This window comes from Bos taurus, chromosome 18 (genome assembly GCF_002263795.3).
Source record: "Bos taurus isolate L1 Dominette 01449 registration number 42190680 breed Hereford chromosome 18, ARS-UCD2.0, whole genome shotgun sequence".
NCBI classification, from domain to species: domain Eukaryota; kingdom Metazoa; phylum Chordata; class Mammalia; order Artiodactyla; family Bovidae; genus Bos; species Bos taurus.
In genome coordinates this window covers 51,170,961-51,195,663 of record NC_037345.1, presented here as the reverse complement: position 1 = coordinate 51,195,663, position 24,703 = coordinate 51,170,961, and the positions used below count along the sequence as shown (strand labels likewise).

Sequence of the window (24,703 nt, the reverse complement as noted above, 5' to 3'; positions counted from 1 at the left end):
GGGGGGCATTTAAGCAGTAACTTGGTGATGAGGGAGCGAATTGCTAGCTCCCTGGGGATGTGCACGCAGAGCAGCAGGAAGAGCAAGTGCAAAGGCCCTGGGGTGTGCGTGTGCTGGGGCATCTGGAGGTGTGGCTGGAGCAGGTGGAGAGGAAGAAATGGGCCAGACTTAACCCCGGGGTTGCACTGTGAGGCCTCCTGGATGAACTCAGAAAGCAAGAGGGGTACTGGGGGTTCTGAGCACGATTGGCTGAAGCCTGAAGGGGCCCCATGAGTGTCTGTGTGCTGGGAGGAGGGCGCGAGCTCACCGCAGGGCCGGGGTAGGTGCTGGCTTCACAGTTCTCCCTCCAGGACATGTTGAGGCTGCGCACGAACTCAGGATAGAAGGGGTGCGAGGTGTTGAACATGGAGAAGCCCAGGATGTTGGAGGAGTCCTCCACGACCCCGTCCAAGTGCAGGATAGGGAAGTCCTGGGACCGAGAAGAGGGCGTGAGGCTGGGGCGGGCCCGCCTGGGGCAGAGGCGGGTGGGGGCTGCAGGGGGTACGCACCATGGTGGTAAGGATGTACTTGTAAAATGCTGAGGTCATTCCCAGCTCTGAGGCCTGGAGAACAGAGGAGGCAGAAATGGGAAGAAGCTGAGAGACACCCCGTGGGAAACAGTAAGAGACACCCAGGCACAGAGAGAGACAGGGAAAAAGGGTGGAGGCAGGATAGGTAACTTTAACTTTAACCCCCAGGTTGCCCCAAAGCCAAGTTTGGGGCTGCTATCGTGTAGGGCTCAGCCTGGTCACAGGTCAGAAAGACTACGCCTTGCCATCTTTAAAAGCACTTTGCCATGAAAAGATGCCCATTTAAATCTCAAGATTTGGGGGAATTCCCTGGAGATCCAGTGGTCAGGACTCTGCGCTTCCACTGCAGGGGGCACAGGTTCAATAGGGAATCTAGGAGCCCACCTGCCTCGCAGCATGGCCAAAAAAGAAAAGATTTTAGAAAATAAATAACTTTCAAGATTCACGTTGTGAGCCCCCTTTCTCACAGTCCTCAAGGAGAACAAAGTTGGAAGACATCTCAGGCCAGCAGTGCCCAGTTCTGTCCCGCTCTGATCATTAGAACAGGAAATGGCATCAGCCCGCATTTCCTGCGTGGCAGGAGCTGTTAGCGCGTGGTTACAGCCCCTTCCAGGACAGGAACGTGCGGGCCGGAGAGGAAGGTGATCACTGGTCACCCGGCTCACACAGAAGGGGCTGGGACCCCGGCCCAGGCCTGCCCTGCCTGCCTTGAGAACCCAAAATCTTTTCTCTCAGACGCCTGCCTCAAGAGCCCTATGGATGCTGTCACACTGCTTTCCTAGAAGCTACACTCAGCAATGACATATGGTTTTAATTTTTTAAAAGCTGCAGAAAAATAAATAATACAGATTAGATTATCAGGAAAATTAAGAGCAGGGAACAATGAATGATTAATGAACGTGGGTCACTGGTGGGTGGAACTTGGAGGGCCCTGGGGTGGGAGGGGAAGGTCCTGGGGCCGGCCCGTCCTGGGTGGCCTTGAGCCAGTCTACCTCTGCCCCCGAACGCCTGCTTCTTCATTCACAAAATGGTGTCATACTTGCCCTGCAGGGTGGGATGAGAGCCAAATACATATATACGCTGTGCTACGCTAAGTCCCTTCAGTCATGTTCATCTCCTTGTGACCCCATGGACTGTAGCCCATCAGGCTCCTCTGTTCATGGGATTCTCCAGGCAAGAATCCTAGACTGGGTTGCCATGCCCTCCTCCAGGGGATCTTCCTGACCCAGGGATTAAACCCGCATTTCTTACATCTCCTGCATTGCCAGGGGGGTTCTTTACCACTAGTGCCACCTGGGAAGCCTATATAATTTTTTTTTTTGGCTGAGTCGTGCAGCTTGTGGAATACTAATTCTCCGACCAGGGATCGAACCCATGTTCCCTACGGTGAAAGTGTGGAACCTTAACCACTGGACCACCAGCTAATTCCCAAGAGCCAAATTAAAGAAGACACGCAAACACCCCAAAACAGACCAGGACGAGCACTCAGTAAAGACCACAGGGCACTCCCAGTATGCCAACATCCACCCTGGGCCAGGGGCCATCCTGGTGCCTCCCCACCATTCCCTCATTAACCCTCGGGCAACCCACTGAGGTAGGACGTATTCTCAAAAAGGGGAGGCAACTGTCCAGGATCCAACCAGGGGTGCAAGCGGGAAGAGACAGAACTTCCTGGTTAGTGCTTGCACGTGGGGAGCGGGGCTCCGGACCGCCCCGCGACCACTGAGGGCCTCGGCTGACTTGCTCTGTCACCCCACGTTTCTGCTCCTGACCCTGCAGGGCGTCAGAGACGGGGCAGGGAGGGACCCACCTTACGGAGAATGAGGTGGGAGATGGATGCGTTGGCGTCGATGATGATGGTGGACACTTTGTCGTCACGGATCTCCTTGAGCAGGGGCGTGGGGTCCCGGCTGTCATCCAGCATCCTCACAGACAGCGTCTCCTTGGAGATGAGGAAGCCACGCACCAGCTCCTCCAATCGCAGCAGGCCTGAGGGAGGGAAGGGGCCCTGAGTTAGAGCCCCTCCGTGTGCCCGGATGGGAGCGGCTGCTCCCTCCTCCCTAACACAGGGTAGCTGGGGAGAGGACGCGGGGCAGCTGTCCAGAGCGCAGCTGGCTCTCTTGGGTCGCTGGGCCAGGACCTCCCCTGACCTCCACACACCCGTCTTCTGCCACCTTTCTGCCCCCAACGGGCTGCGTCACAGGCACGCACACTTTGCACGTGTGGAGCCGCAATCTTCTCTTCTCGCCAAACCGGCAGTCTCTCGGGGTCAGCGCACAAACTCCAGCCGGCCAGGCGCTCAGGCCAAAACCTTTGATGGCAGCCTGGCTTCCTCTCCGTCTCACATCAGTGCCCAATCCACCCAGGCTCGAGTTTCAAAGCATACCCCGTGGCACTGAGCCACCATCACCGCCCTGGCCCAGGCCGCTGCCATCTCCTGCCTGTTACAACGACGGCACCCGCCCCGCACCCCCAGGAGAGCCTGTTCCCCGGGCAGCAGCCAGAACTGCTGTAAGCAGGCATGTCCCTGTCTGTTCCAAACCCTCCGATGCCTTCTCATTTGTTCAGAGTGAAGGCCAAAGTCCTCACCGCCCCCAAGGCCCCACTCCATCTGCCCACGCGCCTCATCTCCCTGACCTCAGCTCCTCTCACTCACTCTCAGCCATGCTAGCCTCCTCGTTCACACACACGCACACACACACGTGCACACACACACACCACCCCCCAGTGGCCTCGGTGTTTGCTGTCCCTTCTGCCTGGAACACTCTTCTCCAGATCCCCACTCAGCTCCCTCCCTCACCACCTTCAGATCTCTACTCAAATGTCACCTCCTCAACAAGGCCCAAGCCCACCAGCCCATTTCAAATACCATCCACTGCCCCAGCTCTCCAAGTTCCTGTCATCTTCCTCTATTTATCCACAGAACTTTATATATATATATAGATAGATAGATAGATACAGATATATATATACATACACACACACAAACATACACATATATATACTTTTTTTTTTTTGGCTGTGTTGTGCAACATGGGATCCCAGTTCCCCAACCAGGGATCAAACCCACAGCCCTTGTATTGGAAAGTCGAGTCTTAACCACTGGACTGCCAGGGAAGTTCCTGTGCACAGGACTCAACACTGCTGACTGGACCACATCTTCTCTATGTTTACCACCTGGCTCCTCTCATTAGCTCTAACAAGGGCGGGGACCCCTGGCCTGGCTCACACACAGCCTGATACCTAAGACCAAGAAGAATGTCTGGACCACGCCAAGTGCAGGAAATACCTTACGAAAGGGGACTTCTTCCTGGAGGTGACTGAGCGTGGTCCTCTCTCTCTCCAGCTGCACACCCACAGGCCCACCAGCCCCCTAGACGTCCCCACTTGACTGTCTCAAGGACACCTCAAACCCACTGCGTACCCCAGAACTGACCATCCCTTCCTCCTCGGGCAGGACCTGGTCACCGTCCATGACCCCTCTGGCCTTCCTCACGATGCTCCTCAGATCCACCTGAGGAGCCACCACCTGAGCTCTAATCAAGACCATCCCTCCCCACCTCTGGGGGCTCTCCCTGCCACGTCTCCTGTCACTCTCCAAGTCTGCTCTCTACACTGCAGCCAAAGGGCCCAGAGAGCTCTTCTTGTGACACACTCCCCTGCCTAGCACGGGTCCTTTCCCCACCCTCCATCACTGGGCTTCCCTGATGTCTCAACGGGTAAAGAATCCACCCGCAATGCAGAAGACACAGGAGACACATCTGTGTTCCATCCCTGGGTGGGGAAGATCTCCTGGAGGAGGAAATGGCAACCCGCTCCAGTATTTTTGCCTGGGAAATCCCATGGACAGAGGAGTCTGGCGGTCTACAGTCCACGGGGTCACAAGAGTCAGACACGACTGAGTGATTTAGCACATCACCTTCAGGATAAAACACAGGCCCGGAGCAACAGAGCCCCATCTCTGGGTCCTGCTTCATTACTTCCACACAGGGGGCATCTTTGAGCCTCTCTGGGCCTTGCCTCTGCCTTGCTTTCTACTCAGTACCCACGCCTTCCCTCCTCTCCCACCTCAACTCATCCCCACCCTTCAGGTCCGGCACAGAGGTCACTTTCTCTGGGAGGCGGCCTCTGAGGCTCTCAGACCAGGGTAGGATCACCGCCCGCTCAACTCCTGAGAGCTCACATCACTGAATCACAACCGCTCGACCACCGTGCGACCCAGTGGCCCCGGAGCTCCAGGAAGTCAGGGACCCAGCCTAGCACTACTCACTGAAGACACGCTGGGACCTACAGGGCCCTGCTCTGAGCCATGCCTAGTGATGATCTGCACATTAAATGGTCTCCTTGGGGGTGGGGGAATGAGAAGCTCTACAGAACCAGAGATCTGGGTTCCTAAAGGGAAAGGGATGTGGGGAGAAGGAGAGACTGTGTCTGACTCCCCCAGACCTTACAACCAGGGGCACCAATGACTGTGAAAGACTAGATCTCTTGGGAAGAGGAGTTTGGGGAAACAGAAAACAAAGCCTCCCATCCTCCTCCCTCGGAATTCCCTGGCAGTCCAGTGGCTAGGGCTCCGCATTCTCACCGCCAAGGGCCTAGGTTTGACCCCTGGTCGGGGAACTAAGATCCCTCAAGCCGCAAGGTGTGGCCAACAAAATCAAATAAGTGAAAATGAGATAAAAAAAAAACCCGTTCTCCCTCACACTCGGCCTTGGCGCAGATGAGGCTGGCCGAGGGGTAGTTGAAGGACTTGAGGATCCGGGAGACGGCCAGGCTGACGTCCTCGTTACTGGGGTACAAGCTGACGGACGCGAAGCGGAGGTACTGAAGGCGGGGTGTCTCCTCGGGACCCACCTTGATGTGGGGGATCTAAAGAGAGAAGAGCTTGTGCTCCCATCCTGCTCCCCTTCCCCGGCCCTCAGCCTCCAGGGACCCGCCCTCCCACCCCCCAGGCTCGCCTCTCACCTCCTTCTCTCCACAGATATGGCTCACTGTGGAGGCAGACGCAGGGCTGGAGGAGGGTCCCAGGACAGACACAACCCCCTTGGGCAGGATCTGACACACTGTGAGGGGCAGGAGGAGATCGCAGATTCAGGCGCCTGCTTCCTCCTCTCTGTCCCCACCCTTGGGGACCCTTCCCTGGCCCAGGAGAGAACCCCACACTCCACACAGGGCTGCCTGATCCTCCTCCCCGTGCCAGGCACCCGGAGGCCCGATCCCTGACCTGGCCATCGCAGGGGGAAAAAACAGAGGGGCCACGAGACAGAGGTGGACAGGGAGACACGGCAACAGAGAGCCAGGTCAGAGCAAGAGAGAAACAAAGAGGGGAAGAGGAGACACCAAAGACCTCCTTCTGGCTGCAAATCCAGTGTCTGGTTTCTCAGCCTTTGTCTTTCTCAACCTTTTTAACCACATAAAACCTAGGGTACGGGGCTTCCCAGGTGACTCAGTGGTAAAAGAATCCACCTGCCAATGCAGGAGACACAGGAGAGGCACGTTGCAGCCCCGGGTCAGGAAGATCCCCTGGAGGAGGAAATGGTAACCTGCTCTAGTATTCTTGCCTGGAGAATCCCATGGAGAGGACGCTGGTGGGCTGCAGCACATGGTGGCAACAGCCAGGGTTCCCTCTATGTTCTACACCCCAAACACCGTTCCTCTGTTGCATTTACTGGCTCTTTCTCCCCTTTTCTTTCTTCTTATACACGTGTGCGTCTCTAGGCTGGGAGGCGGGCAGAGTCTTGTTTTCACCTGCCCAGTGCCCATCCTCATGGCAGAACTTGAACTTTCCCTCAGGGAACCACATGGTTCCCAGAACTGATTGATTCCTGACCCAGGATCAAAGAACCACATCGTCCTGGCTACAGGGATCGGTTCAGAGATGGGGACGGGCTCAAACTAGGCCATTGAGAGCCTTCCCCAGGTCCCCTGCTAAAATTATCCCTGGCTTTGCTAAACTGGAGAGATGTAAAGTTTTGACCTGTTGTGGCCATCCTGACACCAGCTGGGGAGGGCACTCCTGAAAACAAAACCAACTGAGAGGAAAGTAGGGCCCAGAGATGAAGACACAGAGCTCCCTAGAACACCACTTGAGTATCTGTATTAAGCCATGCCAGAAACAATCCAGGGATATCATTCGAGTACCTGGATCCAAGCAAGCCCCAAATTAATCTTTAGGTTATTTTGCTGTTGTTCAGTCACCAAGTCATGTCTGACTCTTTGCAACCCCATGGACTGCACCACGCCAGGCTCCCTTGTCCTCCACTATCTCCCGGAGGTTTGCTCAGATTCATGCCCATTGAGTTGGTGATGCTATCCGACCATCTCATCCTCTGCTGCCCCATTCTCCTTTTGCCTAAAATCTTTCCCAGCATCAGGGCCTTTAGTGACATGGCCTGATAAGTTGTTTTTCTTAAGTCAGCCTGAGTTGGGTTTCTGCCACCCAACAAAGAGCATCTCATTTTCCTCCAAATGTACTCCCTGTACGCCTTCCGTGTTGGTGAGGGGGCCGGGGTGATCATTCACACACACCACATCCCTGGAAATGATCCTCAGCTTTGATCTTTCTCCTAATGGTCAAGTCACCAAGTCCTGTCTCTTTTTTGTCCTCAGATTTTCTCACATCTTTCTCCCTCTCTTCAACTCCTCCTCCCCTGTCCTATCTCAGGGCTGTCAACTCAGGCAGTCACCAGCCTCCTCATCAGCCACCCAAGTCTAGCCTCCAAGTTCTACTTTCACCAGCTCCCTGCTCCAAACCCATCAATGACTCCCCGCTGCCTGCAGGTGAAGATGGCATCTTTCAGCCTCCTCGAGCTGACCTGTCAACCTGCCCAGCCTCACCTCCCATCACCCAGCTATACTCTAGTCTCTCACGATCCCTGCAAACAGGTACTGAGCCCAGGTGGTCAGGCTGAGTGCAACCCCACATCATGTTCCTTGCCTCCAAACACTCAGTCCTCCCCTCTGCCCCAGCTCCAGACTACAGGCACATGCCTGGAACACCATCTGCCTCCACACCCTCCAACCCAGTCTCTCAATTTGTGTTCTGTGCTACTCCAGCCAAAAAAGTCCAGGAGTCACTGGAGCCCATTTGGCCCTTCAAAGATCTGAAACAAACGTCAACAAAATAAAGGTTCTGATAAGGTCTGCAGGGAAGAAATCTAAAACTCGTTTGAAGGTCCACTAGTCTGTGTCCCAGCACGTCTGTTCAAGGGACATTCACTCACTCTGTGAGAACTCAATAGACTCATGAACCCCTACTAGAGGGCTGGTTGTGTTTCACAGGCTGGATCTTGAGCAATGCCTCTCTTTCTAGATCCTGCTCATGTTTCAGAGCTCAGCTTCAGGTTAGTCTTCTCCAGAACACCTTTGCTGTCCCTGCCCCTGAGGCCTCCAGCCCCACTGCCTGGGCCCCTCGTTACTTAGCTCTGGGGGCTAAGCATCCCCAGCCAGTCATGAAGCTTGTCTTTCAAATGAGGCCCTCGGGTCCTCCAGGGCAGCACCCAGAATAGGGCAGGCTGAGGGAGGGATGGAGGCAGCAGCCCGGCCTGCCTCACCCCCGCCCCCCCGTGGCCCTGCTCACTGGTGTCCGTGGTCTCGTACTGGCTGTCCCGCTGCAGCTCAAAGATGTCCACTTCCACGCGGGCCTTGGCTGGGACCTCGATGATCCCGTTGATCTGCTCCCGGGCCAGGGCCAGGGCCAGACGTTCGCCGCGGCCACACACGGTCTGGTCGTCCAGGATGGCAGCTGAGGCAACACAAGAGTTGGGGACCATACTCTTGGGTCCTGAGGGAGGAGGGGCTGGGCTCCTGGACTCCTTGGCTCTGAGGTAGGGCTGGAGGTGGGGTGAAGGGGTCCAGACTCCTGCATCTGAGCCTGGAGAGACCTGGGATGCTGACTCCTAGGCTCAGGGGGAGGAAGAAGCTGGGCAGGGGCTGCCAGACTGCGGCCCGGATCCCTGGGTTCCTGAGGGACCGGCATGATCAGAGAAGAGCCCCAGTGCCCAGTGGGAGGGTCTGTGGGGAGGCAGGATGGAGGGGGGCTTCAGGGCCTCACCCATGCGCAGTGATGAGAGCACCTGGCGGCTGGGGCTGGCGAAGGCGACAATCAGCAGCAGCAGCAGCTCAGCCGGCATCTTCCTCCCCTCCTCATGGGGACGCAGCTGCCGCGGCCCCCACTCGCCACCTGCAGGGAGACCCCCCCGCCCAAGGGGAGATTGCCAAAACGGGGGCTTCTGAGCCCCTCTGTGGACTGCCAGATGGGGTGGTGACCACAGAGCCTGGGACGCAGTTGCTGAGCTCCGAAGGGCCCTGCCCTCATTAGAGCTGACAGTACTGAAGCCATCGCTGGGGGCGCCAAGACTCAGGAGACTAGCAGTGGTGGGGGCCGAGGCTCACGGCACCCCAGCACCAAGGGGGAGAAGCACTGATGGAGGATGTTCACAGCTACCCAAATGGGAGGGAGATATGAAGAGGATCTCAGGTAAGAGCAGATTCCAGGGACTATCTCCACCCCAATAGGAAACCAGGAAGTGCCACCCCCCACCCAGTTCCGCCCCTGTCTCTGGGCAGGCAGCCGTTACTAGGCAACAGAAACCGGCTGGAGAGGATGCAGTGGTTGCTAGGCAACCCCATCCCAGGCCTCACTTGCCACCTTCCTGACGTCCCTGGTTCCCACAATCCCACGGGGAGAGGAGCCTGGACATCCGGGGTCTGGAGGGGAAAGTATCCGGGAGTTAAGAAACTTGGGAAGAGAAAGACACATGGAGACACACAGATGGAGACAGATGGGAAGATCCAAGGCACCTAAGGGGCTAAAAAAGAAAAAAGGGGAAAAAAAAAGAGTAATGAGGGAGAAAGACAAAAACAGACAGAGAGAAAGAAGAGAGGCTGGGGGTGGCAGAGATATGAAGAAACTCAAGAAAGGAAAAAGGGAAAATAGGCCAAGATATAAGGGAACAGAAAGATGATGCGAAGACAAGAGAATTGGGAGAAACAATGGAGAGAAACATTTCTCTCGTAATGGGGAGAAACAGAGAAGAAGAGTTGTAGGAAGAAGAGGACAGGACTAGGAAAGAGAAAGAAGGAGAAGACAGAAAACAGGGAGACATGGAGACAGAGTGAGAACGGGCAGGGCAGGGAGAGGAAGAGAGTGGGCAGGTAGAAGAGAGGGAAATCAAGACACAGGAGGGGACTTCCCTGGTGGTCCAGTGGTTAGGACTACAGGCTCCCAGTGTAAGGGGAGCAGGTTCACTCCCTGGTAGGGGAACTAAGATTCCACATGCCAAGCAGTGTGACACACACAAAAAAGACACAGGAGGGACACAGAATGGAGAGAAGACACAAATCTACTCGAGATGCCACCAGTAAGCTGGATGGAAGGAGTGAATAAAGCAGGGGGGGCGGTGGGCACTATCTGCTGAATCGCGTGCCAAACTATGGCATCCCCCTGCTCTAGGGAGCTGAAGACTAGTGGGAGCCAGTGAGTCTCTGCTTCCCACAATTGCTCCAGTGCCCTTGCCTTCTGTAGGGGGACCACTGGGCAGGGATGAGTCTGGCCAATTGCATGGCTCCCCTGGTCAAGGGCCGGGCCCCATGGGAAGGGACACTTGGGTTTTAGGCTGGGGAGATGGCAGAATGAGACCCACCGATGGAGGAGGCAGAAGCACACGGCAACACTTCACATCATCCCTTGTAGCCAGAAAAACCTAGGCCAAGGCCACCAGAGACTCCCTGGGTCCCTGCTCTGCCGCCACCTCCCAGGTGACCTTGAACAGGTCCCTCTCTCTCAGGACCTCTGGGAAAGACAGGCTGAGGGTAGGAGGGCCTGCTGGACCACCTGGGGCCTCTGGACTGTAATCTGCATCGAAGGTGAAGGCCTGTCAAGGGTGCAGAACCGAAAGAGGCAGGGCGAACCCAGAAGAACTCACAGGGACAGGGGTGTGCAGGGCGGGGCTAGGAGAGTGGTGCGAGTGAGGGGTCATCCTGAGCTCCAGGGGCTTCTGGGGACAAATCAGGGAGGAGACTAGAAACATAAAGACCAAGAAAGAGACAGGGGCCAGAAGGGCAGGGACCCGCAGGTGGCAGACACCGGTGGGAGCTGAAAGAGACAGTCAAGGGACTTGGCTGGGGCAGCAGATGGACAAAGAGGTACAGACAGAAAGACAGACAAACCAAAGGGAAGTGAGTGGGGCTCAATGAGGGAGAAGGACACACAGACATCACCTAGAAGTGAGACACCAAAGGGGACAGAGACAAGAGGGAGAGCGCAGAGAGAGAGGAGGGCAGGGAATCAGGCCCAGAGACTTAAGCAGAGCCAGATAAAGATGGAAACACAGCAGCTGAGTGAGCGGAATGGGCCCTGCCAGGAGAGGAAGACAGACAAGTGGGCAAGTGAGAAATATAGCAAAGGAGAGAGGGCAAATGGGGTGAGGGATAGAGAAAAAAGATGAACAGGTACAGGAACAGAGGGGAGGAGAGAGATCACCAAACTCTGACAAGAAGGGCTAGTCGGAAAGAGAGAGATGGAGAGAAAAGGTCTATGAGCCACACAGCTTCTCTAGAGAAGAGGAAAGACCAAGCGGGAGAGACAGACACAAGATTGAGAGACAGACTCCCCAACATGGAGAGAGGAGAAAGGAGAGTCAAGGAGGGAAACGGAGGGAGGGAAGAAGAGTGAGTGACCTGGAGGGGCACAGGCAGGGGACAAGCACCGACACATCCATCCATCTGCACAGAGGAGCATCCTGGAAGCAGGTCAACCCTAGAGACTGCAAGCCCCAAGGCAAGGGGAGGACTCAGAAGGGGAAGAGAGAATAGGGGGCCCGGGAGATCATCACGGAAGAGACAAAGTGGACCGCAAAGCAGGGCAGTGGCTAAGGAGTGAGGGATGGAGGAGACAGGATGAGGAGTGGATCTGGGGGAAGAAAGCAGAAAGTAAGAGAAGGAAGACGGCCTCCAAGCCCAGAGGTGGAGACAGAGGCAGACAGGTGAGCAGAGGCCCCGGCAAAGTGAACAGTGGACAGAGGGCAGTGGGGAGAGGGTGAGACCAGGCAGAGGATCCTCCCAGACAGAGAGGAGACAGGAGAGTTTTGAGAGACGGGAGGGAGGGGAGGGAGACCGGGAGGTCCATAGAGACATACCAAGAAAAGGCTGGGCTCACCGCAAAGAGAAAGAAGTTGGACAGAGTCAGAGAGAGGTCCAACAGACACATGAAATGGGAGATTCAAAAACGGAGAAAAGACACTTCCAGGAGACAGAGACCGGCTGGGATGGGGCCCACGGTAGGTGGAGAGGATGAGGTTCAGGGGAAAGGAGAGAGAGACGGGAGCAGAGTGAGAGAGCACAGCCGGCCACCGCGGACCGAGGCTGGAGCTAGCAGGGGCGGAGACCAGCCAGGAGTCCCGGAGGCGGAGTGAGGCCGCGAGTCAGAGCCAGATCAGCCCCTCAGGAGCCCAGCAGCTGGGGGGCTGAGGGGCACGGCTGAGCTGGGCAATGAGAAGAAGGGGTGAGGAGAGGCTAGGGGAAAGGAGGTGGGGAGATGGAGGGTGCAGGGCAGGCCCTTGGTGGGGGAGGGTGTCTGCCGGTCGGGGGGATCAAGGGGATGTGGGCCCCCCACCAGCCGCCGGCAGTGAGCCCAGCCTTCCAGGCCCAGGCCCAACCCGCACCCTGCAGACACTCACGGATCCTGGTGGGACGGAGGGCTGGGCTCCCTCGAGGCCCGAGGATCGGATCGACAAGGGGGAGATGCTCCGGCGCTGGGCGGCGTGGCTGGGGCGGGGGGAGAGGGCAGTCCACAGGGCCCCCTCCCCCGCCTCTTGCGGTGGCCCCCAACTAATCCCAAACAGGGGGCTCCCCGGGGGGGCAAGGAGGAAGGACAGGTGGAAGAGAAGAGGGCGGGCAGGGAGGGGAGGAAGGGGAAAGGAGAAAATGGAGGAGGGAAGGGGAGAGAGGAGAGGGGAAGGAGGCAGGAAGGTGAAAACGCAAGGGAGGGGGCACAGGCAGAGCCGGGGGAGGGGGAAGCCGGCCCAGGCAAGGGCCCCCGCCCCCTCCCCTAGCCGGGCCGGCCTGGGGGGGCCACGGGGGGCGAGGCCTGGGTGGCGACAGGGAAGCCGGCCATCAGGAGAGGTGGGGGAGGGGAGGGCTGGCTGGGGGGGGGAGGGGGCCACCCCTTCCCCCCTCCCCCCTGGAGCCCGGGCCGGCCCTGGATGAGGAGGCTGGGGCCTGGAGTCCTCAAGCCCTCAACCCGCGCCGGGAAGGCATGCTGGGGGCGGGGAGAGGCGGACGAGTGGCGGGGCCGGGGTGGAGGGGGTGCTGGGAGACCCCGAGAAGAGCCGCCGCCGACGAGCCGGGCCGGAGAGGTGGAGAGATGGAGAAGAGGAGGGAGGGGAGGATGGAGAGGAGCAGGTGGAAGAGGAAGGCGGAGGAGGGTGGGGTGTCCCGGGGCGCCCAGCGCAGGGCCTCAGCGGGAGGGCCTGGCCACGGACTCCTGGTCCCTTGCGAGGAGCAGCCGCCGGCTCCGGGCTCCCAGCTGGGCCTCCCTCCCCGCCGCCGCCGCCGCCGCCGCCACTTCTTCTCCCCTCCGAGGCCGCCGCCTGCCTGCCCGCCTGCCGCCCGCGCTGGGTCCTGGAGCGCAGGGGGGCGGGGGGAGAGAGGAGGGAGAGAGGGAGGGAGACAGGGAGGAGAGCGGGCAGGAGGAAGGGAGGGAGGCAGGCGGAGATAGAGAGAGAGGAAGACGGAGAGAGAGGGAGAGATCGGAGGGAGGGGAGTCGGGGGAGGGGGAGCCCGTTGGTCCGGCTGGGGGGCCCCCGCGAGGAGAATGCTGATGAGGGCAAGGCGCTGCATTGGACAGAGGGCCCACCCCTCGGGCCACCTCCTCCACCACACCATGCCACCGCCCTGCCCGGGCAGCCCTTGGGCACAGGCGCCCACAGGAGACAGAGACTGAAAGGCAGGGAGACCTGGGGAGAAGGCCATGCAGCTGGGGGAGAGGGCTACGGAGATGAAGAAAAATGCAGAGAAAGGGCAAGACAGCCATCAAGAGCCACAGAGGTGGACCAGGGTCCACAAAGCCCACAAGGACAAGGACAGGAAGAAGCCCAGCGCAAAGAAAGGGCCATCGAGACAAGGGAGCAGACCACAGAGACAAATTAAGGACCTCGGAGGCAAGGACAGCTGGTGGACCCAGAGAGCCCCTCGTGAAGAGGGGGACAGAGGGAAGCTGGTGGACTGAGGCCCTCGGGCACAGAAGACATGGGGAGTGGTCTGGGGTGACGGGAGAAGAGGCCCACAGAAACTGGAACAAGGGCGCACATCACGGAGACTGGGAGGAGGGCCAGGGAAAGGGGGAGCGGGTCATGGACCTGGAGGGAGGCCCACAGGGGCCAGAAAATCCAGAAAGGCAGAATGAGGACCCAAAAGACCCACTGAGGCAGGCACAGCGGGCCTGTGGGAAAGAGGGAGTAGCCCCTAGAAACAGGAATAGCCCCCAAGGAGAGGCAGGGATGGGTGGTGAGTAGGGGAATTCTCCATGAAGCAGAGAAATCCTGGGGACCTGAGTGGGTGGGGAGGAGAGTCACCCACCCGAGCATAGAGGCAGTGGGAAAGGTCAGGGAGCTGGAGGGCAGAGCCCACAGAAGTGGGAGACCCCCTCCCTCTGGGAGAGAGCTGAGCAGGGCAGGGGGATGGCAGAGAGAAGCAGGAGTGGGGGTGGGTGGTGCACGGCTGGGTGGGGGGTGAAATTTGGGGGGAAGGAACATGACAGTTGGTGCTGAAGGCTGAGTCCGTGACTCACCACCACCCCCAATGCTCGTGATGGGGAGGAGACACTAATGCACTCACTCACGTGCAGCCCCCAGCACACGTGACTGCATGCCTCGCGAGAAGGCACACAGTCGGCACGTGGCAACTCTCACATCGGCCTGGCACAGAAGTCCCTCTGCAGCTGGCATGTGGGGTGGCCCCAACATACATCTGCCACATATATTTGACCCTGAAGGACCTCTGACTTTGCATACCCCTCCTCACGTGATTTAAGGAACCCCCAACACCCACTCTCAGCTCCAGCTAGGTCTGAAAGCCCAGATTTACAGTGGCCTCCAGGCCATTGCTTATGCAGGGACCCCAGCATAGAATGATATTCTCTCTAAGCTGATCCTGTCCCAGATGCCCTAGTCCCGTGCCACCACCTCCATAAAAACTGATGCAGGCCTCAGCTTACTCCTGCATCATCTGAAGTGAAGCGACCTAGTCAATCCAGATAAACTGGGAATTCCAAGCTGAAGGTATAAGCAAAAAGATAAGTCAAGCTGGACCCTTCCGTTTTCAAGTGGGGAAAGGAAGCCGCTAAAGAGTGAGAATCTGCCCAAGAGCATGGAACCCCAAAGGCTGAGTCTAGCTTCCAGGTTATCTGGTTCCTGCCCCTGGTGCTTTCACCCTGAAAGCAATAATGCATTCATCCGGACTTCCCAGATGGTGCTAGTGGTAAAGAACTCTCCTGCCAATTCAGGAGATGTAAGAGACATTGGTTCGATTCCTGGTTCGGGAAGATCCCCTGGAGGAGGTGCATGGCAACCCACTCCAGTATCTTGCCTGGGAAATCACATGGACAGAGGAGCCTGGTGGACTACAGTCCATAGGATCACAAAAGAGTCCGATATGACTTAATGACTAAACAATAACCATCTAGGGTTCATCCAACATCCCTTCTACCCTGAATCCACAGCGAAAGTTCCCTCTATGTTCTACACCCCAAATACTGTTCCTCTGTTGCATTTACTGGCTCTCTTTCTTCCCTTTTCTTTCTCCTTATACATGCATGTATCTCCAGGCTGGGAGGCGGGCAGAGTCTTGTTTTTACCTGCCCAGTGCCCATCCCCATGGCAGAACTTGAACTTTCCCTCAGGGAACCACATGGTTCCCAGAACTGATTGATTCCTGACTCAGGATCAAAGAACCACATCGTCCTGGCCACAGGGATCAGTTCAGAGATGGGGACGCGCTCAAACTAGGCCATTGAGAGCCGTCTCCATAGGGTGGCAGAGTCAGACACAACTGAAGTGACTTAGCACGCATGCAGTGCATGCATCCATTTGGTATGAGGCTCTGGATGTCCCACCTGAGTGGGACCTAAGAGTGTAGATCTTAGAGTGCACTCCTGTGTTAGTATCCTGGTTGTGTCTCTTCCTAATGATGAGACATAGGGACTTCCCTGGTGGTCTAGTGGTTAAGACTCAACGCTTCCAATGCATGGGGTATGAGTTCTATCCCTAGGTTGGAAACTAAGGTCCTGCATGCTGCACAGCCAAAATAAATTGTTTTAAAAAGGAAGCACTTGAGATCCTAATAAAAATAACTCTTACACAACTTTTTTGAAATTTTTTAAAATTTTTATTATAGTTGATTTACAATGTTGTTAATTTTTGCTGTACAGCAAAGTGATTCAGATATACATATATATGCTTTAACATTCTTAGTATTTATTATTATATATCTGGCTATGTTGGGTTTTAGTTGCAGCATGCAGGATCTTTCGTTTGCAGCGTATGGACTCTATAGTTGTGGTGCATGGGCTTAGATGCCCCAAGGTGTGTGGGATCTTAACTCCCTGACCAGGGATTGAACCTGCATGTCCTGCATTGGAAGGCAGATTCTTAACTACTGGACCACCAGAGAAGTCCCCTCATATTCTTTTCCATTATGGTTTATCACAGGATATTGAATGGAATTCCCTGTGCTATACAGTAGGTCCTTGTTGCTTATCCATCCTATATATAATGGTTTTTATCTGCTAATTCCAGGCTCCCAATATTTCACTCTCCCACCCCACATTCTTGGCAACCACAGGTCTGTTCTCCGTATCTGTGAGCCTGTTTGCTTCATGGATATCTTCTGTTGTGTCATGTTTTAGATTCTATGTTTAAGTTACATCATATGGAATTTGTCTTCCTCTTAGTTGACTTACTATGATAAACTCTAATTCCATACATATTGCTGCAAATTGACATTATTTCATTTTTTTATGGCTGAGTAGTATTCCATTATGTATATATACCCCATCTTCTTTATCCATTCATCTGTTGGTGGACATTTAGCAATGGAGGGAGGGGAAGCAATTAGAACAATAGAATCTCTTGCAGGTCCCCTCCTGTCCTTGGGGAGTAGAGCAGCTCTGGCAACTGCAGTGCTGGGTGGGGGGCAACTTGCTTCCAAGGCCCTGAGGGCCATCCATAAGGGGATGTGAGTAGTCCAGAGCTCCTCAAACATATGGGGATTCCAGCCTTCCTGAGCTTCTGGGCCATCAGCCTGGAAAAAGAGCACCCTAGAAGAAAGTGGAATACAGTCCAGACACTACAGGGTCACCACCTTCAGGTTCTCACCCTGGTTGTCTTTCAGGTCATCTACCCTCTACACACGGAGAAGGCAATGGCACCTGAGAGTCTGCTGAGAGTCGGACACGACTGAGCGACTTGACTTTCACTTTTCACTTTCATGCATTGGAGAAGGAAATGGCAACCCACTCCAGTGTTCTTGCCTGGAGAATCCCAGGGACGGGGAAGCCTGGTGGGCTGCCGTCTCTGGGGTCACACAGAGTCGGACACGACTGAAGTGACTTAGCAGCAGCAGCAGCAGCAGCAACCCCCTACACATCTTGTTTCTTCAAATGGAATGCCAGAGCTAGCTGGCCTGGCCTGAGACCTTAGTGCCTCTTCAGTATGGGAGGTGGAGTAGGGGCCAGATTTCCCAAAAGGTAGGAATTCAGACCTCTGGCCTGGGCTAGAGGAAGCCTAGGGGTATCATGGCAGGGAGAGAAGGGGGCCCAGGAGAGTCCCATTGCCATCTCCTCTCTCCTGGCTCTGAAAGCCTTGATAATGAAGGCAGGAACATCACTGTCCTGGACTTGGTTTACTTTGAAATTCTCCTGGACCAGAGCCTGAGTTGAAAGGAGTTTGGGGAAAAATGAGGATCCATCTGGGTACCTTCCCCACCCCGACAGCAGTTTCCTTCCTGGCTCCTTCCTGTCATCCCTCAGTGACCTCAGAGAGAGGCCCCCCTGCCACCCAAGATCAGTCCATGTCCTCTGTCCCCCTGCTTTATTTTCTTTACAACTACTGTCACTGGCTGTCTACAGCTACTTGTGTACCCTGATCTTTTATTTTCTTACAGTATTTATTTTTGGCTGCACTTGGCTTTACTATATGTGGGCTTTCTCTAGTTGTAGGGAGCAGGGGCTACTCTCTATTTGCAGTACACAGGCGTCTCTTTGTGGTAGCTTCCCTTGGGGCAGAACACAGGCTCTGCAGTTGTCCTCTGGCCTACCTGACCCGATGCATGTGGGACATTCTCAGATCAGGAATGCAACGGGTGCCTCCTGCACTGGTAGGCGATTCTTAACCACTGGTTGAGCCACCAGGGAAGCCCTGAACCTGATACTTTTATATTCTCAGAAATTAAAATCCAGGAGGGCACAGACTTTTCCTGTTCCTTCTCTATCCCTACAAAGATTAACCTTGACTTGGCATATTGCAGCCGCTTATTAAATATTCACGATAGGAAACCAAACAACTGCCCCTCCTGGATTTTACTGTCTCTCCTTCCAACTTCCATTTCCTCCCTTACCCTTCAGATCTTCCTTGCTCGCTCAGATTCCCTATCCGTGCTTTTCCTCCAACATTTCTTCCTCCCCCTTCCCTCAAGGGTCCCTCGGTTTTTCTTCCCTTCTTTCTTTCTGCCTTTATTCTTCTCTAACAAAGTCTAGAGCCCTGATTTCCCCTTTTTCTCCTTCCCTTCGCGCTGACCAGAGCTTCGCTCTCTCCCTTCGCTCTTCAGGGATTCCTAAGCTTCAGCACCCCCACCTCCGCCGCCCTCCTGGTGTTTGTGCCTCAATTTCCCCTACTTTCCCCTTGGAGAACGACCCACCTCCCGCCCAGCGGCCCCAAGATGGCGCCAGAAACGTCGCTCCGCCGCCTGACGTCATCGCGCCGTCCTCCCTTCTCGAGCCGTCAAGAGGGGTCGAGGAGGAGGTGGAGGAGGAACATCCTTCAGAGGGCGTAAGGAGGCGGGCCCTATCAGTCGGAGGCGGGCCAGTGAGAAAACATCGCTGGAGGATTGGTTGGGTGCTGCGGAGGGAGCCCAACGCCCGATACTATTGGTCCAGGGCTCGGAGACGTGAGCGTCGATTGGCCCAACGGCAGAGGCCAGACGGACGATGATTGGGCGCACTCGGCCATCCGCGCGGCGGCCAAGGAGGAAGGTGGGAGGGGCGTTGCTGCGGGCGATCGGGGGCGAGAGCGAGGCTGCGGAGCAGGCGAGAGGTGACGGCGGGAGCTAGAGAGGGCACAGCGCTAGGGTTGCCGCGCAAGGGGAGCTGCGGCCCGGGTCCGGGTCTGGCCCCGGGGTGTGCGAGACGGCGGAGGCGGGTACGTGCGAGCTGGCGTGTGAAGGGCCGGCCGGGCTCCCCACCCTGCCCGTGCGGCCTTCTCTCGCCACCTCGCCTGCGCACTGAGGACCGGAGGGGGGGGCGCGCGCCGGGAGGTGGGGCGGAGCGGTACCAACGGCCCGCGGGGTGCGCGGGAGACCGGGCCGGGGCGGCGGGTCGGAAGGGGGCGAGAGTCGTGGGAAGGGCTGATTGAGGAGGGACGGGGCTCGGGCTGGGCGCTATCGGGTACTTGGGTGGGAAGGGAGGCGTTCGAGTGTCCCCGGGAGGGTCTCTAAGGGTCCAGGGAGTTCGCGGCTAGGGGCTTGGCTGTGGGACAACCCAGGACGAAGGCTGGACGGTTAGAGGACAGCTGGGTACCCGGGGAGGGGTTCCGGCCGTGAGAACGGAGGTGGTTAAGTTGACGTAAAGCGAAAATCTAGTTATGCCTGGAGAGTTAAGCTCATGAGTTAGGTCTTCAGTGTGAAAAGATACCAGGAAATGGATATGCCTGGTATCTTAGGGCGAGGTGGAGGTCCCAGTGTGAAGGATGAGGATGAGTTACATTAATGTGAAGAGTTAAACCAAAGTATGTGGGGAGGGAGAGCGAGCGGGGAGCGTTGGGCACTCTTGGAATGGGTTGAGAGACCTGAGAATGGGTCTCTGTGTAAAGAAGTTTTATGTTATATGAAACTGTGGTCTTCGTGTTTATCGAATAACTTGAAAAGTAGTCTTTTTGGAAAGTACCAGGAATTAGGTCAAGGTGAAGAGTAGGAATTGGGGGTCCCTTGAGGATTTTAGGGTGATGAGAGCGATCTGTGTGTCTAGGGTGGAACAGGGGGTCTGGGTAGCCCCAGGGATAATAGGCTGATGAGACGGGCTTGGGTTGTTAGGAAGGAGGATCTGGCTGGCTGTCAGGGTTAGGGTGCTGATGCAGGGTTTAGGTATTCTTAATGAGGTTTGGACAGTGGGAGGAGTATGTGGGAAAGGAATCTAAGCCATTATGAGGGGTAGTCTGGATATTCTTGGATTGGATAGAGTATGTGTGGGATCTCTTTGCAGAAAAGAGGAATTTGGGTATCAAGAGGGGATCTGAGCATCCCTGGAGTGGGTTAGGGTGGGGTTGGGTCTTTCTGCAAGGAAGAAAAGGTTAGATTAGTAATGGGGGGGGGGCGGGGGGGGGTGGTGCGGAGGTCTGTCCCTGGAATGGATTAGGGTGAGGGTGGGTCTTTTTTAAAGAAGGATCTGGGTATCCCAAGAATAAGTTAGGATGGGAATGGTCTTTTTTGCGAAGAAGAATATGTGGAGAGAGGTTCTGGGAATCCCTCAATTGTCCAGGGTGGTTGTCTATGAAAAAGTGGGGCTTAAGTCAGTACGAAGAGGGGGCTGGGTACCCCAGAGGGACTTAGAATTGTGGATGAGGTCTCAGTGCACAGAAGAGGTAGAGGATTAATGGGAAGAGTGTCTGGGTGCTCTGGAGACATGCGTTAGGGTGGTGGGAGGGGTCTAAGTGTGAAGAAAGTTCTGGCTGTCTTTTGTGACGATGAGTCTAGAAGTTCTGGGTAGGCTATTAGGATTGTGGGAAAGGGCCTTAGTGTGTAGAGGGAGTTAAGTAATTTGAACAGAGGGACCTGGGAATCATGGGAAAGTGGTTAAGGTGGGCAAGGTCTGGGTGTGGAGATGGGTTAGGCCAATGTGAGAAAAGTTTATTGATGTGAGGAACCTTGGCACCAAAGGGAGAAGGTTAGTGGGTGATGGGCTATGTGCAGAGGAGGGAGGTTGAACCATGAAAAGGTGCTGAAAGCGGTCGGGCATTGGGACAGTTTGAGTGGTTGGGGTGTGAAGAGAGAGAGAGACCCTGGGGGTGGAAGCAGAGGAGGAGCGAGCTGTGAGAAATGGGTGGTCCAAGCCTGTGAGGACTCTCCTGGGCATCTGGGGTAGGGATGGGTAGTGTGTTGGTAAGGAGTCAGTAGAGGAAGTATTGACTGAAGAGGTTCCTGTGTGGTAGGTTGGCGTCTTGGGCCAGCTGTGGGGCAGGAGGATGAGAGAGTCAACAGGTTGCAAGGATCTGGTGGTGGGAATTTAAGATTCAGAGATGAGATTTGGGTAGATTGACTGGGAAGGGACTGGGGGAAAGGTTTTGTGCTTGGTGTTCTTGTGTGTTCAGGAGAGGAAGGGAGTGGGGTGCGGGTAGAAATATGGAAGCAAAAAGTTAGAGGGGGAAATTGATCTAGGGTTTTGGTAGAGCAATGATAAAGGGAAAGAACTGTCCCTGGGAAGGACTGAAGAATCAGTGACTTAGATATGATTTGTCCCCACATCTCCCAGCCCAGGGTGTTGCCACCGTCATGACTGAAGAGTCAGAGGAAACGGTCCTGTACATTGAGCACCGCTATGTCTGCTCTGAGTGCAACCAGCTCTATGGATCCCTGGAGGAGGTGCTCATGCATCAGAACTCCCATGTGCCCCAGCAGCACTTTGAGCTGGTGGGTGTGGCTGACCCTGGAGTCACTGTGGCAGCAGAGGCCGCTTCTGGCACCGGCCTCTATCAGACCCTCGTCCAGGAGAGCCAGTACCAGTGCTTGGAGTGTGGGCAGCTGCTCATGTCACCCAGCCAGCTCCTGGAGCACCAGGAGCTGCACCTGAAGATGATGGCACCCCAGGAGGCAGTGCCAGCTGAGCCACCACCCAAGGCGCCTGCCCTGAGCTCCAGTACCATCCACTATGAGTGTGTGGATTGCAAGGCTCTCTTTGCCAGCCAGGAGCTCTGGCTGAACCACCGGCAGACGCACCTCCGGGCCACTCCCACCAAGCCTCCGACTCCAGTTGTCCTGGGGTCCCCAGTTGTCGTGGGGTCCCCCGTGGGCCAGACCCGCGTGGCTGTGGAGCACTCGTACCGCAAAGCAGAAGAGGGCGGGGAAGGGGCAGCTGTCCCGTCTGCTGCTGCCACCACCACTGAGGTGGTGACCGAGGTGGAGCTGCTCCTCTACAAGTGTTCGGAGTGCTCTCAGCTCTTCCAGCTGCCAGCTGACTTCCTGGAGCATCAGGCCACCCACTTCCCTGCTCCCGCCCCAGAGTCTGAGGAGCCCGTCTTGCAGCAGGAGACTCTGACCCCAGCGCCGGTGGAGGTGCCTGTGTCTCAGCCTGAGCCCGTGCCCTCCTCTGACCACAGTTACGAGCTGCGCAACGGGGAAGCCCTCGGGCGCGATCGCCGGGGGCGCAGGGCACGGAGGAACAACAGCGGAGAGCCAGGCGGGGCAGCCACCCAGGAGCTCTTTTGCTCAGCCTGTGACCAGCTCTTTCTCTCACCTCACCAGCTACAGCAGCACCTGCGGAGTCACCGGGAGGGTGTCTTCAAGTGCCCCCTGTGCAGTCGTGTCTTCCCCAGCCCTTCCAGTCTGGACCAGCACCTTGGAGACCACAGCAGTGAGTCTCATTTCCTGTGCGTGGACTGTGGCCTGGCCTTTGGCACGGAGGCCCTCCTCCTGGCCCACCGGCGAGCCCACACCCCCAATCCTCTGCATTCGTGTCCGTGTGGAAAGACCTTTGTCAACCTCACCAAATTCCTTTATCACCGGCGTACCCACGGGGTTGGGGGTGTCCCTCTGCCCACAACGCCAGTCCCCCCGGAGGAGCCCGTCCTTGGCTTTCCTGAGCCAGCCCCAGCAGAGACTGGAGAGCCAGAGGCCCCGGAGCCCCCCGTGGCCGAGGAGAGCTCTGCCGAGCCTGCCGCCCCAGGCACCTACCGCTGCCTCCTCTGCAGTCGCGAGTTTGGCAAGGCGCTGCAGCTGACCCGGCACCAGCGTTTTGTGCACCGGCTGGAACGGCGCCATAAGTGCAGCATCTGTGGCAAGATGTTCAAGAAGAAGTCGCACGTGCGTAACCACCTGCGCACGCACACGGGCGAGCGGCCCTTCCCCTGCCCGGACTGCTCCAAGCCCTTCAACTCGCCCGCCAACCTGGCCCGCCACCGCCTCACACACACAGGAGAGCGGCCCTACCGCTGCGGGGACTGCGGCAAGGCCTTCACCCAGAGCTCCACGCTGAGGCAGCACCGTCTGGTGCATGCCCAGCACTTCCCGTACCGCTGCCAGGAGTGCGGGGTGCGCTTTCACCGGCCCTACCGCCTGCTCATGCACCGCTACCACCACACGGGCGAGTACCCCTACAAGTGTCGCGAGTGCCCCCGCTCCTTCCTGCTGCGCCGGCTGCTGGAGGTGCACCAGCTGGTGGCCCACGCCGGGCGCCAGCCCCACCGCTGCTCTTCCTGTGGCGCTGCCTTCCCCTCCTCGCTGCGGCTGCGGGAGCACCGTTGTGCAGCTGCAGCCGCCCAGGCCCCGAGGCGCTTCGAGTGCGGCACGTGTGGCAAGAAAGTGGGCTCAGCCGCTCGGCTGCAGGCGCACGAGGCCGCTCACGCGGCGGCTGGGCCAGGGGAGGTCCTGGCTAAGGAGCCCCCGGCCCCTCGGGCCCCGCGGGCTGCGCGCACACCCATCACCTCCCCGACAACCCTCGGGAGCGCAGCCCCCGCTGCCCCTGCGGCCCCCGCCCGACGTCGCGGCCTGGAGTGCAGCGAGTGTAAGAAGCTGTTCAGCACGGAGACGTCGCTGCAGGTGCACCGGCGCATCCACACCGGCGAGCGGCCGTACCCGTGCCCTGACTGTGGCAAGGCCTTTCGTCAGAGTACCCACCTGAAGGACCACCGCCGCCTGCACACTGGTGAGCGGCCGTTTGCCTGTGAAGTGTGTGGTAAGGCCTTTGCCATCTCCATGCGCCTGGCAGAACATCGCCGCATCCACACAGGCGAACGGCCCTACTCGTGCCCCGACTGTGGCAAGAGCTACCGCTCCTTCTCCAACCTGTGGAAGCACCGCAAGACCCACCAGCAGCAGCACCAGGCAGCTGTGCGGCAGCAGCTGGCAGAGGCCGAAGCCGCCGTGGGCCTGGCTGTGATGGAGACTGCAGTGGAGGCTCTGCCCCTGGTGGAGGCCATTGAGATCTACCCTCTGGCTGAGGCCGAGGGGGTCCAGATCAGTGGCTGACTGCGGCTCGTTTCCCTCTTCAGCACTACCAGGCCCGGTTGCTGAAGAACCTCCACCGCCCCCTTAGGTCTCTGTACATACTGTGCCCCTTTCCACTCCTCCCAACTGCCATGTAAGTTCTGTAACTGGATTTATTGTCTTCTGAGGGGGGTGCTGTAGGGTCCTTGACATGAATAAAGGTGGGCCCCCCCACACCTGTTAGCACTGGTGGCCCCAAGGTAAAACAGTCAATAAAGACTGAGTTGGACATGGACGTGCTTTTGTCTGGCCTGACTGTGTGGGATGGTGGAACTTGTTAACTAACTGTGAGCCCCCAGGTTCTTGGGTCTGACTTGTCATGGCTGCATCCCCAGTGCTAGAGCAGAGCCTGGCAAGCGGTGGAGCTCAGTAAACGGGAACCCAGAACCTAAGAGGAGGACTTGGAGTCCGTGGGCTCTCTGAGCAGTGACTTCCCTCTGGTCATAGGTCGGGGCAGTGTGGTTCTCTGACCACTAGAGGTCCCCAAAGCCCCATGGAAAAACTTGAAGCTGTTTCTGCTTGGGGGCAGGAACCTTTAGGAAAGTCTTCAGGTTGTTCTTACTACCGTGTTGCCCCTGCTCTGGCCTGATGTGAGCGGTCTCCTCCAAGGCCATCTGGTGCTCTCATCATGGACCCCTGAGGGCAAATGCACGTCTCAGAAAGGTATG

General features: G+C 57.1%; 2 protein-coding genes across 8 annotated transcripts in view; one reads left to right on the top strand and one right to left on the bottom strand.

Annotated features, from left to right (window-relative positions):
- The window catches only part of GRIK5 (glutamate ionotropic receptor kainate type subunit 5), a 63,444-nt gene extending 50,252 nt beyond the window's left edge, over nt 1-13,192 (bottom strand). For 2 of the 3 annotated variants that reach the window (XM_024978413.2, XM_024978414.2), the window contains exons 1-8: nt 12,248-13,192; nt 8,623-8,751; nt 8,149-8,313; nt 5,535-5,632; nt 5,273-5,438; nt 2,380-2,558; nt 549-602; nt 308-469 (exon numbers count right to left, since the gene is read on the bottom strand). In XM_024978413.2, the coding sequence (XP_024834181.1) occupies nt 308-469; nt 549-602; nt 2,380-2,558; nt 5,273-5,438; nt 5,535-5,632; nt 8,149-8,313; nt 8,623-8,701 (903 nt within the window). In that variant the 5' untranslated portion in view covers nt 8,702-8,751; nt 12,248-13,192. Of the gene's footprint in view, nt 1-307; nt 470-548; nt 603-2,379; nt 2,559-5,272; nt 5,439-5,534; nt 5,633-8,148; nt 8,314-8,622; nt 8,752-12,247 lie in introns of those variants that run through there. The other variant, NM_001046424.1, reaches the window with a different exon arrangement.
- A 5,381-nt stretch (nt 13,193-18,573) lies between these two features.
- Nucleotides 18,574-24,270, top strand: ZNF574 (zinc finger protein 574). Of its 5 annotated transcripts, none has more exons than XM_024978610.2 (2): nt 18,574-18,877; nt 21,307-24,270. In XM_024978610.2, exons 1-2 carry the CDS (start codon nt 18,772-18,774, stop codon nt 24,015-24,017), a joined length of 2,817 nt encoding a protein of 938 aa, XP_024834378.2. In that variant the 5' UTR covers nt 18,574-18,771; the 3' UTR covers nt 24,018-24,270. The 5 variants fall into 5 exon arrangements, with proteins under 5 accessions (XP_024834378.2, NP_001070007.1, XP_059732977.1 ...); NM_001076539.1 differs by having other exon boundaries at nt 18,875-18,982; nt 21,307-24,268; XM_059876994.1 differs by lacking the exon at nt 18,574-18,877 and adding an exon at nt 19,111-19,128.
- The last annotated feature ends 433 nt before the right edge of the window (nt 24,271-24,703 follow it).

Bases quoted from the DNA above. Each gene is read 5' to 3' on its own strand.
- ZNF574 (XM_024978610.2), top strand. From the start codon at position 18,772: ATGATTGGGCGCACTCGGCCATCCGCGCGGCGGCCAAGGAGGAAGGTG. The intron at 18,878-21,306 runs GTGACGGCGGGA...CACATCTCCCAG, and splicing joins GGCTGCGGAGCAGGCGAGAG to CCCAGGGTGTTGCCACCGTC.